The 14117-nt window shown below is 42.5% G+C and overlaps 1 protein-coding gene across 2 annotated transcripts in view; it reads left to right on the top strand.

Moving 5' to 3' along the window:
• The window catches only part of LOC119400931 (guanylate-binding protein 1), a 125700-nt gene that overhangs the window by 96633 nt on the left and 14950 nt on the right, over nucleotides 1–14117 (top strand). For both annotated transcript variants that reach the window (XM_037667819.2, XM_037667826.2), the window contains 4 exons: nucleotides 6287–6378; nucleotides 9115–9183; nucleotides 12018–12092; nucleotides 12193–12278. In XM_037667819.2, coding sequence (XP_037523747.1) covers nucleotides 6287–6378; nucleotides 9115–9183; nucleotides 12018–12092; nucleotides 12193–12278 — 322 coding nt within the window. The remainder of the gene's footprint in view (nucleotides 1–6286; nucleotides 6379–9114; nucleotides 9184–12017; nucleotides 12093–12192; nucleotides 12279–14117) is intronic.

Consider the following 14117-nt stretch of genomic DNA (forward strand, 5'->3'; position numbering starts at 1 on the left):
TCCAAATAATTAACCGTTGTGGCGTCTGCAGATATCGCCGCTCTCGGAACACACGGAGACAGCAGACGCCGTCGGGCAAACCAACACGTGCACATTTATTAACCTCTTTTACATATGGCGAGCTCGCCTGCCGAATCTAATACACAAACTAGTAACACGCTAAACCTTATACAATGACACTGAATACCGGGAAAACATAACACACACTCAAGACAACATAAGACATATAATGCACTGCGCATGTGGTGTCGCCGATGCACGACTCACCACGAGGGGCCCGAGGGAAACGAGCCGCGGTATCGTCCCCCACGGACCCACCATGGGAGACGTCCATCCATGCACGCCGCCAAACCCAAAAGAGCCTCCCTGGCCCTGCTGTGTTCTGTCCGCCGGCCTAGCTTTTCCCGCAGGCAGCGCTGCCGGCGCCACCGCGCTAACCCTAACGTGCGCGAGCACAGCACCACTGCTTGCTCGACGGCCGCTGCAGCCTATCCGCGAGATGCGCGTGCGCTATGAGGCACAAACATCTTTACAGGGGGTGATAACATCCCCACACCGTCATGTACTCGAGCAAACGAAGTTTCCAGTCGTGATAAGTAAGTCGTTAGCTACTTATTGCAACAGAAAAAAGAAGATGCAAAATTTTTGTGTCGGGTACTCCTTTAAAAAAAAGTAAATTTGGTTAAACGTGAGGTTGTGTGATTATGATTTGATGTTGCACTGGTGAAGTCCTCTTCACAGCCGGTAAATAATGCGTAAAGCCGAAAGAAAACAGGTCCAACGCACTGTGGTAATATGGGTTAAGTGAAGCTATCGTACCTATTCTGCTGCTGTTGCTTGTCTTCAAAAGCTTGGGTGTTGCCCAGAGTGGTGTGATGCCAATGCTGTCTGGTTCATTGAACCGAACTAGGTACTCAGTTTTCACTCTGTCCACTGAATGTGCAGCATCAGAAACTGTCAGGCACTACAAAAATGAAGGAGCTGCGGTGTAAAATCTCATGAAAGCACGGCACAAAGATGAATTATGGCACCTCCGTTTATGGTTATGTTTCCTATTTTGTGATATTGCACACCGAATTGAGCAAGTGTGACCCATGCCAGCATTGTTAATTTCCGTCATCGCTATGCATTGGTTCATCTAAAGTGTTATAAGTCGGCTTTATTACAAAATGTTGACATAATCTTACAGAGCTGATTAGCGGTGTAGTTGGTAACTGCAAGCAGCTTCAAAAATTGTGTCGCCTTCTTAAAACTAGCTCCAGCGTTGCCCTTATAAAAAAAAAAACTATCATTTGCAGTGAATATACCTGTTATTTTTTATTTCTCTCTCCTGGGAACTTATTCCATTCTTCAGAGAGTCCAGAATAGCTTCTTTCGCATTCAAGGTCACAGAAAATGAATGAGCTCTGTGATATCACCAAGCAGCGTCTTTTCTTTCGCCGATTGAGATGGCTTGCAAGATACCAGCATTGTGAGCAAGTTCGTTTCCTAAACAATCGCGATCGCTTCCAAGATAACCGAGAGGCAGAGTTATTGCGTTTACTGCTACAGCCTCTACAGCTACTCTTGCTTGTTACTTGACACATGGTGATAACAGAAGCACCGAACCGGGCGTTTAGACATGGCATGTGTGGCGCACTAGACAGAACTAGGCTGTGTGGTGCACGATACAATGTGCCAGTGTTCCCGCGTGCCACACGTCATTCGCATGCTCCGGAGGCGAGGAGAGCATTGAGGTGCACTTATTTCCTGCAGACACAGCAGCCACTCTCTGTCACACGGCGCATGATTTGAAAAATATGTTCACAAAAGCCTCGTGCAAGTCAACCATGTCACTGCTGGTACCAGCAGAAGCTTCATTTCATTGCCTTGGTCTTCCTGTGCGATAGCAGTGAAACTTCGTTACATTGAAATCACAGATAGACACGCTTTGTTGCGCGGAGGCTTAAAATACATGGTGTTCTATAGACATGAAGTTACAAAAAAAAATACTTTGTTATGGTACTGAGAATTTCATTATATTGAAGTTCGTTATATCAACGTTTAACTGTATTTTACCGACAAGAGCTTCCAATCATGCGGCTTTTCAATAAGTGCTTCACTACTTGACCAGTGATGAAGACTTGAGTGCGAGTGTGGCGATGCCTGTACAGATGAGCATCAGAAATAGAGGCATGAGGACTGCCACCAATGAATGTGCCTGTGGAACTTTACAGACAGTTCTATCACACTAAGCATCTTCTTCTTCAAGCAACTGTCTGCTTGGCAGCACATGTGGCTTAGCGGTTTAAGGCCCTGGTGTAAACGTAATGCGTGAATTTAATAGGCGGGAACCCTGACATATCACACAACCATTCATTACCACCACCGTGTGCAGGACCACCTCAAGTGCACTTTGCAGAAACAAAATCAGCTTGCCATCACTATGTTGTCCCAACAAGAACTCACTGCACTTGTGGACAATAGGAGCAGTGTAGACATGAAGAAGTTTTGCTGCGCATGGGCAAAACCGCTTATCCCGTACAGTCAGTGTCCCAGCACTGACAGAGTGAGCTTAGTAGGCAACACTGCACACAACCAGCCAGCTAGTGACGGTTGGCTCTACATGGCTGCAGCTACTGCAAAGCTGTACAAGTGATCTGCTGCAGCTGCCGCCATGTCAGCCATTTTGTGTGATCCCTGTCATAGTTCTGGAATTATCTTATGGTAGCGTACGGTTGTGCAATGGAGCTGGAATATTTTTGTGCTTTGGTAAAAAGCAAGAAAGACCTTGTCATTGGTACAAGTGGTAACATTTACTATGGCATCATCATTGGCAAGAGCATAGTAATGCTGAGTTCATAGCAGTGCCTTTACAGTCCCCCCAAACACACATTGCACCTAGGTATCTCACACATGCAACATCTTCTCTTGTGATAACTGCTCCTTAAAAGGCCTGTTCTCCATTTGTGCCATCTCACTTCTTCGCCAATGTCGCTAATGCCATTGTCAGGGTCATCCACAGTGAAAGCAAAGGCAGTCAAAAGCAACAAAACAGTGCACTTGCCAGCAGCATAGAGTTTTAAACTGTACTTAGGGCTCCTTCAGTCAGTGAAAACGGGCAAAATTTTGTGAATAAATAGATTCTGAGGTTTTACGTGTTGAAACAACAATGTGATTGTGATAGTGCGGAACTTAAGATTAATTTTGCTCACCTGGGGTTACCTAATGCTCACCTAAGTCTAAATACAAGGGCATTTTTAGACTTTTTTTTTCTATCAAGATGCGGCTGTCATGACTGGGAATCGAACCCATGGCCATGTGCTTACCAATGAAACACCATAATGGCTAAGCCACCACTGCGGGTACAAAAGCTTTTATTTTTTTATTTTTTTAATGCAGTGCTATGTGTTTTACAAAACAAAAGAAAAAGGAGAAGTTTGTCCAATATGCAAATTGATCCTAGGCCATCAGTTACAAGCCCAGCTATTTTGCACGATTATACGCTTCTTGTCAGGCCTAGAGAGGGACATGTTTTTTTGCGATGACGATATTGTGCTACTAGCCTACTAGTGCATGTTTTTCAAGATAATTACAAGTTGAAAGTTTAGTGGAGAAAGAAGCACTTGTCTTGATTATTCAATATTTGATTCAGTATTCAAAGCTAGATATTCGTATTCTATTTATATTTAAAAATTTGACATTTGCACACTCCTACCTGAGAGCATTTGTTTGTATAAGTTGAACTCATATACACATATTTAAAAAAGAAAAGCTTCCATAGTATCTTTTTTCATGACCTTGTCAAAAGTCGGGTCGATGATTGCTAAAGTACAATACATATTTAAACACCTTTAATTTTTATATACCTCTAACAAAGACAAGACAGCTCCTGTGTTTGCTGTAGGTATTAAGTTTGTTATGAAGAGCTCTAATCCTAGTGCTCCTTCTTGATTGCTTAAAACAATTTGTTTGCAGGTTTTGATATGTTAAAGGGACACTAAAGGCAAATATTAAGTCGACGTTGATTGCTGAAATAGCGGTCCAAAAACCTCGTAGTGCTGCTTTTGTGCCAAGGAAGTGCTTATTTTGAAATAAAATCACATTTTTAGTGGTCCGCATCGCGTTAGCGCGCTTCAAATCTCCCGCCTGAAAATACGACTTTTATACGTCACTGCTGCCATGCCCAACGTTGCCCGCTTTTACTGCGCGGTCGCCGACACTAGTAGCAGCCGAGCGGAAGTAGCGGGACCCACAGTAGCAACAACGGCGCTGCGGCAAAGACTTGCTCGGATGGGCACATTCAAAGCCTTCACCAAGTTGCGGTTGGTCTCGTAATCCTCAGTATGAAAGTGCAGCGAGCACACACGCAGAGGTTTTGACTGTTTAGCACACTGGCGCAATGGCATGACACTAAGCCACTTCGAGCGTAAGGGTTCATTCCGCGGCACCCAGTGAAAAGACACACCGGTTTCCTTGCTGCAGCACTGGCGTTGTGCACCATTCGGGCATCCGGCAATATCACACCCATGCGGCATTTTGTCGAACTTTCTGTCAGAGCGACTTTCACGAGCGCGCAAAACACGCACGGCAGTACGCGATCCCGAAACTGCCACTGAGACGGGCGAGGCGCAGTTCGGCGAAAACGGAACCTTTGAAACGCGCGCGCCGTTCCCCATGGCAACGCCACGGAGGTTTTGTTTTCCACGAATCAAGCGCAAACGAACAAACAGCATTTTATTACGTCTTTTGATGCTCGGAATGTTCTTTTTTTTACTGCTGCTAGTTTGATTACTAGTGATTTATTGTAGGCCGACTTCCATACGTCATCGGGATCACTTCGAAAATGTCCCACTCGTGGCGCTCATCATGTGATACATTTAGCTTAATTTCTCGGTAAGTAGGGCACTGCTGTTGATAATATTGCCGTTTTAGAAATTGTCATACATTGGGCTTTCACTCTGACATAAATTGTTACTTGCCTTTAGTGTCCCTTTAACCTTTAACCACACTGTAGGTTTTATTTATTGCCACATGGTGATAAACATCATGATCGCACGATCCTGTTGGGCCACCTGAGAGTCAAACACGTCAAGCATGTGCCTTAATTTTTATTAATGTTAATTATTAGCTGCTTTATTGAAATGATGTTGATTAATATAAGCAATTAGACATACTTCCAAAGTACTAACCTAAAGTACACATGTTTTCACTTGCATAGAGCCTTCCATTTTTTTTACATGTGAACCCGTGAACAGTCTGGATAGCAGGCATCTTGGCACTAAGGTGAAAGAACGGTGGAAATGTCACAGCAAGGACAACAGGACAGGGGCTTTGGTTTTTAAATAAAACACCAACGAGGTTAGCCGGGGGGACGTGGCTGCAGGGACACAGTTTACAGCTTCAAAGAGTCCTGAACCATCATTCATGCTTGGTGAAAAAACACATACAGCGGAAAGCAGATGCTTCAATGACACCATAGACAAATCTTGCAGTGGTGCACGACAAGGAGAATTTACAAGTGGAGCGTGAAGTTGCCACTTTCTCAAGCGCCCTCGTTTCATACAAAGGCTCATCCTCACTCTCTTTGGGGCTGCCGGCTGCTGCTGTATGGTGTCATGCAGTAGATTGTTGCTATTGGCCGATAGCTTACACAAACCAAGAGTGGCGTTCGGATCAGATTCGCTTCTTGACACCGCGTGCCGCGACATGATGGCGAAGTTGCTGCCATTACACAGTGAGCCACACTCGCGCACAAAAATAACGACAGGGTCGAGAGTGATCGCGTTTCATCACGCGTGCTCAAGGTCATGACGCGCGCTGACATAGCTTCTTGCCCCTGTGCCATCCCTCCCTGCTTAGCTTCCAGTGCGTTTGTCGGGACAAGAGGAGAAAAAAACGGCTTAAAGCGCTTGACAAACCCCTGTAGCTCCTCTCATTCTTGATGAATTTGGGAAATTTTTGTGGCAATCAATTCGTCAGGCAATAAACTCCGATACTGAGGTCATTTAATGATCACTTGGAAAAATGATTCAGCACCCCTTTAAAAACATTTGTTTTGGCACAGCCACAGCTTTTTAAGTGTACTCCTACCAAAAATTTGCATGCATAAGCGGAAAACCACGTTTTTCATTGCCAGATTTATCCAGCTCACCCAGCTTGCAGTTCCATGGGTATCGTGTTCCATGTACACTAAGTGCATGGTGCACAGAGACTGAAGAATCATATAACACTGGCATGCTTTTCTCTATGAACCTATGAAAACTGATAATATATGCAGTTTTATGCATTCTTTCTCCTTTTTCAGATGTTATGTCTTCTAAGGTAACTCTCACGGGTTTTCTGAGTGATGCACAGTTTGAAAGACTCAAGAAGTCTGGAGTTGATGCAGCCTTTGAGGCAAGTTATTATTTTTCACTGCTATTTGCTGTATCAGCCACATTCAGTGGCCCAGCAGCCATATCATTTCCGTTAATATGCACAAAGTCATGTTGTTTTATTCCCAGCCACAGTAGCCACCAGTTGATTGGGGCTGAACATAGAGTTTCCTACTAGAGGGAAGTCTGGCATTAGTGTCTATGGGAGCTACAACGCATGGCGCTTCAGCCAGCATGGGAATGATGGGTAGTACACGGATTTATCTCACCTTCGTTCTTTTGGCTCCGCTTGGCTCCACGGCGCCTGTATCCGCTTTGTCACAAAACGAAGTTCAGCAAAAGTCAGCAGTTCCACTTCACCACTTCAACTTTTTTAGCTCACCAATTCTAATGTGGTCACAAAGTTCACAATGGTCTATTCTTTTATCTGAAACAAACGCCAAAACACAGCAATAAACAGTCACAAATGCGTTTGAAGCCGTAAGCACAAAGATCAGGCAAATCCATGTACTACCCATCATTCCCACGGTGGCTGAACAATCACAGCACCAGAGTCCCCTCTAGTTAATTTTAGGAAACTCTATGGGGCTGAAGACGACAATGTCTTCATCAATATTTCAGGGTTCCTTAGAAAACCTTGAAGGAATAAAATGAACGAATACAGTTGTGTCTGCACAGCAGTATGTAATTAAAGCTATATACGACAAAACAGTGCACCGTTGAGATAGTCTTTGCACTGCAGTATATGGCACCATTAATTGTAATTTTGCACTTGGCTCTAGGAACATGCAATATGTTATCATGCTTCTCAGCCTTGCCACCCCTCCCCCTCTTTTTTTTTTAACTTCTTAAACTAATATTCTCCCACAGCCACTACTGGTTGGGGGATGTCATACTCTGCTTAGTTTTAGGGACAATAAATAGAAAAATGATTTTTCTTATATTAGTAAATTGCCCTTTCACAATAACAGCGTCACTCTTGCAACAAGAATACACTTTGATAAGTTAGAAGATGCGCAAAGAAAATACCGGTAGTGACACCACCTTGAGGTTCCCACAACAACTTGCTGTAATATAATAGACTTTGACGGTATTTGCTCGGGACTACGTAATTGATTACATTGTGTTCTAAATTAGCCAGAGACTTAAAGAGGCCCTGCAACACTTTTCCTAGTAATCGTCTAATGGCTTCATTTAAAAAGCTTATTGCCTCACAAATCGACTGCCGCAAAATTGTTCAGAATTTGTCAAGTACGAGCGGAGTTACAGGGATTTGCCGCACGCTTTAAGTGCTTTCTTTCTCTTTTCGTACAAGCTCGCACGCTGAAAGCTATGCAGGGAGGGGGATCACAAGGGGGCAAGAAGATGCATCCCTTCGTCAGTGCGTGTCCTGACGTTGAGCACTTTCTTTTCATTTTTTCTTCAAACGCGCAGCTTACTTTCAGTGTGATCACAAGCACAGGCACATGGCAGCATCTCGCGGCGGCCACGGTAACTATGCAGTTCGACATGCTGAAATCAGCCAATGGCTGTGGACTTGGGTATATGGTGTAGTGATGATTTGGATAAATAACATCATTTGTAGAGAGAAGAGAGGGCGATTTCTAGCTGACTTTGAGAATTAATTGCAAATTCCACCCCGCATGCTGTGCAATGCTTAGCTCGCATGTTCTCGGGAGCCTCGACTACCAATTGGTAGCGTTTTTTGACCATGCTGAAAAAGTGTTGCAGGGTCCCTTTAAAATAATAAGTTTTAGTAAAATTTGTTCATCCAGTGTGGCCAAAATACAAAAATAAGAGACTGGAATCCAGGTGCTGACGTTTTGGTGCGAAATTCAAAAATGAAAATATGACCTTTGTTTTCTTTTCTAATGATGAGCCCATGATAGTGAAATTAATAACAATAGAGTTCCTAACAAATACTTTATAAGTCTAAACTGATTTAGTGTTTAAATCTAGTGTCTAACTACTCTACACCTGACAGCTTCAGTTTTTCGGGCATGAAATATACGAAAGAACCTTCCTTGTAGATCTGCCTTCAGGCTGTAATTCAAGTACAAGGTGATGTTTCTATCACCTTGTACACTATACACTACACCTTTAAGTTCGGAGCAGATGCATCAGTAACAAGGTAGCTTCATATCCTCACAAACATCATGCTCTGAAAGCTTTTGCTGCATGTTCTTCGTACTGCAGTGTTCGTGTATTGGTTTTGGCATAGTTCCTGGCTGCTTTGGCAAAATTTAAAGGCTAAAAAATAAAATTTCTTTGTCCTGAACTTTTGGTGGCTTTATAAAAAAGAACTGCAAGAAAAGCCTAAGGAAATTCAGAGTTCTCATCTCAATACTTCTCATAGCCCTGCTCCTATTACAAAATTCGACCTGCCCCATGACATGCTGATAAAAAAAATTGTGTCCATGAATATGACATGGTTGCTTTCTTCAAGAAAGAAATGGGGCACAACACAAGTGCAAACCCTTTAATGAGATGTCAATGTGATCTTTTCAAATTGTGTAGGTGTGAACTTAAAACTTCATTTGGCAGTTAGTGCTTGCATGCTTGTGCTGTTTCTCCATTGTTTTGTGCAAGAAGTAATCACGGATTACCACCAACTGATCCAAATCCACTAACTTTGGAACATGACATATTGACGCAATTTTTTTCATGCGCAGTACCGAATGAGACCAAAGTATGTGCAGCTGCTTTGTCATGAAATGCCAAACAGTCTTACTTACTACTTTTTATGGGTTCGTTCTAGGCGTTTGATTTGGAATGTGGAAACTTCTCAAGTGAAACGGCATACGGACTCCATGAAGCTAAGCTCAAGGTGATTTTTTGTTTCATATTTTTCAGGCATTGTTAAAAAAGTAAGAGATCAGACTGCTAGTGTCACACTCCTGTTGAAAGTCAATTTGAAATCGACTCTGTGTGCTTGCATGAGTGAGAACTGCACATGGTAAGATGCATTCTTCGCAATGAATTGTACATGTATTGTCAAGACGTTAACAAATTAAAAAAAACCTACTGTGGGAATAAGAGAAAATTGTACTTTGATGTTATCTGAACCCAATAGTCATAACAGGTTGCACTCTGGAACATGTACCCATGCTTGAGGTATCATTAAAGCAATGTACTATACACGTAATAATAATTCCTGAGGTTTGACATGCCAAACTCATGATATTTTGAAACACGCCATAGGGGAGGGCTCCAGAAATACCAACCACCTGAGATTCTTCAAAGGGGTATTCACGCGGGGCAGAAATTTTGGCTGCCGACGGAGAGATTACGGATCCCATGTCAATGACATCATGGTTTTTCAAGGTAGCGCGGACCCTCCGCGCCTTCCCGGGGAGGAGAGGACTTTTTGATCAAAAGGAACAAACAATCCCTACTTGGCAGGGGAAGCAGCAGGCTTTCGGGCTGGTGTTAAGCAACATTGTCCCTGTCGCTCCTGCAGAGGACAGCAACCGTATCACAATTGCTTTGTGGGTGTGTTAATATATCAGTGCACATATCAAAAGCCTATTTCCATGCTTGGCTGTTCCTCCCAGGCCCAATACCGCGTTGCTTCCTGCACTCGCGAATTGCACAGGTGCTTTCGTTGTCAGCAACTGGTGAAACGTAATGTTGAAGATACAAGTCACCAGAGTAGTCTGGCAACACTGGTCTCCCTCTCCATTTGCCTCACCCATGTGAGCGAGGGACTTGCATGTGGAATTCTCCCCACCAGCAGACGTCTCTCGGCTCCACCCTTATCCCCCACGAAAAGCTTCCCTGTGTGAATGCCCCTTAACATGCACTTAACTAAGCACACAGGCCTCTAGCATTTCGCCTCCATTGAAATGCAACCGCCATAGCTAGGATTGGACCAGCTTCTTTCGGGTCAGCCGCCAAGCACCATTACCAGTGTACCACCATGGAGGCTATAGCAGTGTATACATCAGCGCCAAAAATGAGACAACTCAATAAAATGTCTTGTGTCTTCACCGTTTCTATTATTTTAAAATTTCTTATCAAGTCAAACAAAGTACAAACTTTTTCGTTGCTTTACAAATGAACTGCAGCATGCGTATGTCACCAGCTTTAGCTGTAGTGCTACCTGTTGAAGTTTTGCTTTCCAAGGCTCCACAATGTCCCAATAATGGCCATATATGACTATAAAGCAAAGTTAAGCCTTCATTTTGTATGGTGCATAGCATTGCTCACGGAAGATTTCTGATGAGAATGTTTAACAGCCAGTCGAAAAGCTGTGTATCAAATTGATCAAGTTGTTGAGGCACAGTATGGAAAGAGTCGTGAGCTCATCGAGCTCATCAGCGCTTGTTTACATCCTTTCTCCTTTGCATCTGCCATGTCCGGTGTGTCCAGGAAGCTTCCAACAATGGCCACTCTTAAACTTGATGCATGAAGGTACTCTAACTCTGCAGGAAGCAAGTAAACCTTGTGTATATACTGTTGAAAGTCTTACAGAGTATGTGGTAAAAAATAGCAAGGCAAGTGGTCGGCCACAGCACCTAGTAGAGAGTGATGGGGGGTGCTGAGCTAGCGTGCTGTTGAGGGTTTCTGGCAGGTCATTGTCTAATCCTCTAGTCAGCCCAACTGTGGCAGTTATGCTTGTGGTCCACGCAGCGCAACGCATGGGCAGCCCCCAAGCCAGTGTTAGCAAAGGTTGGGTCAACCTAGATAGCTGGTGGCTCGTGTGCTGTCTTCCCACATGCCTAGTATTGGAGGTCACGTTGTTTCAGAGATGCGCTGAGCAAGAGGCAACATGATCCATCAATCACATCGGCATTGTGGCAGTGAATGTTCATAGTCATTGAGTGAGATCTTTTCACATTTGCCCTTGTGTGTATAAGACCATGCTTGTTAATTTAATACTAAGTGAATGTTTACAGCAATATATACAACCAATAAAACTGTGCACCTTACTTCATGTCATTGTCTAATGCATTGCGATTGTCCTCAGTCCTTCAATCTGTAGCAAAGACTGAGACTAATGCTTGTCTCTGTCCTTGAAGATGCTTTAATTTGTGCTTTTCTTTTTCTTAAGTGTCTTTCCATCACACATTAGCCTCCCCATGCAGTGTTGTATGTATGCAGTTACAGGCACGTTTGTGAAGACCTGCTTTTTTCTCAAAAGTTTATGAAAATTTCTCTCATCTTTCCTAGCTCTTGTAAAATCTTTACTAGCTCTTGTAAAAGCAATATTTTTTGGGAAAACATTCAAATATAGAAAAGTTACAAAGATGCAACAGTGGCTTATAACTTTGCGTTCATCCTGATTCAGTGGATTTCTACTGTATGCTGAGTGAGGGACATGGAAGTTACAATATTTTCCCTGCAATTATACTGTGCCCCTTTATTCTCTTTTGCTTTTCCTAAATAGCAAGGCATGATTAGTATAACGTAATGATTTTTGTCCCCTTTCTGTTTGTGCTTCGTCATTGGCACGAGCTCTGTCAGCATGCATCTCAACAAAACCAGCTGTTCTATATCAGTGAGTGATAATAAAATGTAACCCGATGGAAATCATTGTTATCTTGACCTGTGGTAGGCTTATGTATTTTCCCAAGTAAACAATCACTTACTGGTGCTGTGCTGTGTTTGCACACACTTCATGATACTGGCTACTCACTTATGTTATTTACTTTTTCATAGGTATCCCTGAATGACTTTATTAAGCGGATCAAAAATGAAAATGATGATCTTGTGCAGCAGCACATGGCTGAAACTGTAAGTTGTTTTGCTCCTAGAGCACAGTGCTTCAGAAATATGTCTTCAAGTAAACACAGCTGTGGCTGCTTTTAAATTGCTCAATAATGAACCCTTTTAGGTCAAGGCACTGCTTACTAAATTTGAAGAAAAAACTGGACCTGACTATATGCCCTTACCCATGAACACTTCTGAGCTTGACCTCAGGTATGACTACGCCTTTTTTTTTTCCATAGTATATTTTATTGACATTAACTGAAACATCAATGTATTTGGCTACATATTTTTGTAATGTACTATTCCTTAAAACTTGTATTTATTAGGACATGTACTGAATCAATGTGACTTAATTACTGCTTGACTTCAATTGTGCAATTGGTAAATGTGCCTTACAATGAATTGTTACAAAGGTAATAACCGAAACTTTGCTAATCAGCTATCACACTGCTATTTGTAGTGCGAGTAATGTCAGCCTTATCAAGTGATATACAGTACATATTTTTTAGAAAATTTCTATGACAAACAGGCCTGGTCGTTTTCGCACACTAGCTCCATGTCGAGGCGGAAATACTTCATTGCAACTAAGATGACGTTGATGTGACTAATTAACAACTTGTTAATTCACTTCTTAATTAGTCACTTGAGGGCAATCTTTTAATTCGAAAATCGTAGTGCGTGCCAGTTTTCGGTATAACCATTTTTTTTAGAAATCACGAAATTTGCATGTAATTCAAAATATTCATCATCTATTATTAAGGGCGATATCGAAACTGACGGCGCCTGGCGTAGAGGAAACATGGCCTCTCTGTTGCGTAAGACCGGAACTACACGTGACAAGGAAGTGACAAAATTTTATTCAAAGGACACCGAAGCAGAATTTGGTCAGGAAAATCGGCAAGCATCCTGAAATACACAAGTAGACAGCTTATTGTTTGCATGTGGTGTGTGGTGCTTATCTGTTTCTTTCTTAAACTATAAACAGGCACGAAAAACTATTTTGCCTGTCTGCGAGAAGAAACACTGCAGTGGCTTCCCCTGTGTTTTATGCTGCACAGAGAAAGAAAAGGTTGATAATGCGGTTTTCTTGCTCACAGCTCAAAACAAACAGATAAGCACCAAACACCACACACAAATAAGGTAAGGCAATCCGCTGGCCAAGTGAGATAATTTGCCACTTTTGACGCAAAGATATGGCCACGACACACCTTCATTCAAGTTTCATCACTTCCTTGCCACAGGCAGTTCCGGTCTGACGTAACAGAGTGGTTGCAATTCATGCGTGCCGGGCGCGTTAAGTTTCGATATCACCCTGAAAATTCTATGATGAATATCTTGAATTACATGCAACTTCTGTGATTTCTAAAAAATGGGCATGCCATAAATTGTCATGCACTATAACTTTCTAATATAAACAACTGCCCTCAAGTCAATAATTAAAAGGCTAATTCAAAAACCTTTTTTTAATTAGTGTCAACAGTGTCATTTCAGCTGGGGCAAAGTATTTCCACCTCGATGTAGAGTTTGTGTGCAAAAATGACAGGAGCCTTACTCTCACAGGATTTCTATAAAGTAGCTGTATTGTTTTAAAAAAGCACCCTGTATTACAAGATAGCTCTGTCCAGCACAGGAGATTTTAGATAAGTACGTCCCCATGCTATTGCTGTTGTTGAGGGCTCACCTGTATGTATGAGGTGTGTCTGCAGCAACTCTTTCTAATTCTCTATCAAAAATATGCATTTAAAAAATAGTAATAGCTTTACTGCCCAAGATTCATGAGAAGGACGGACAAAAGAAAGCACTGATGGATTATTTAGCAGCCCAACAGCTAAGATTCACCTAGTAACTTAAAAATTACCAATGTTAGGCCATCGGTGCAATTTGAATGTTTTGTAAGCTGTGTGTTTGTCAGTTAGGAAATGCATAACAAGTCACCTTCAAGGCAGATAAGTAATCCTTACTTAGAGCACCATTGTGCACATTTTCTGCATTTTGCTTATGAAGCAGAAGCCGAATATGTCAAGGGCGCACAATGTATTTGCCATTCCA

Source organism: Rhipicephalus sanguineus, chromosome 1 (assembly GCF_013339695.2).
Source record: "Rhipicephalus sanguineus isolate Rsan-2018 chromosome 1, BIME_Rsan_1.4, whole genome shotgun sequence".
Lineage (NCBI taxonomy): Eukaryota > Metazoa > Arthropoda > Arachnida > Ixodida > Ixodidae > Rhipicephalus > Rhipicephalus sanguineus.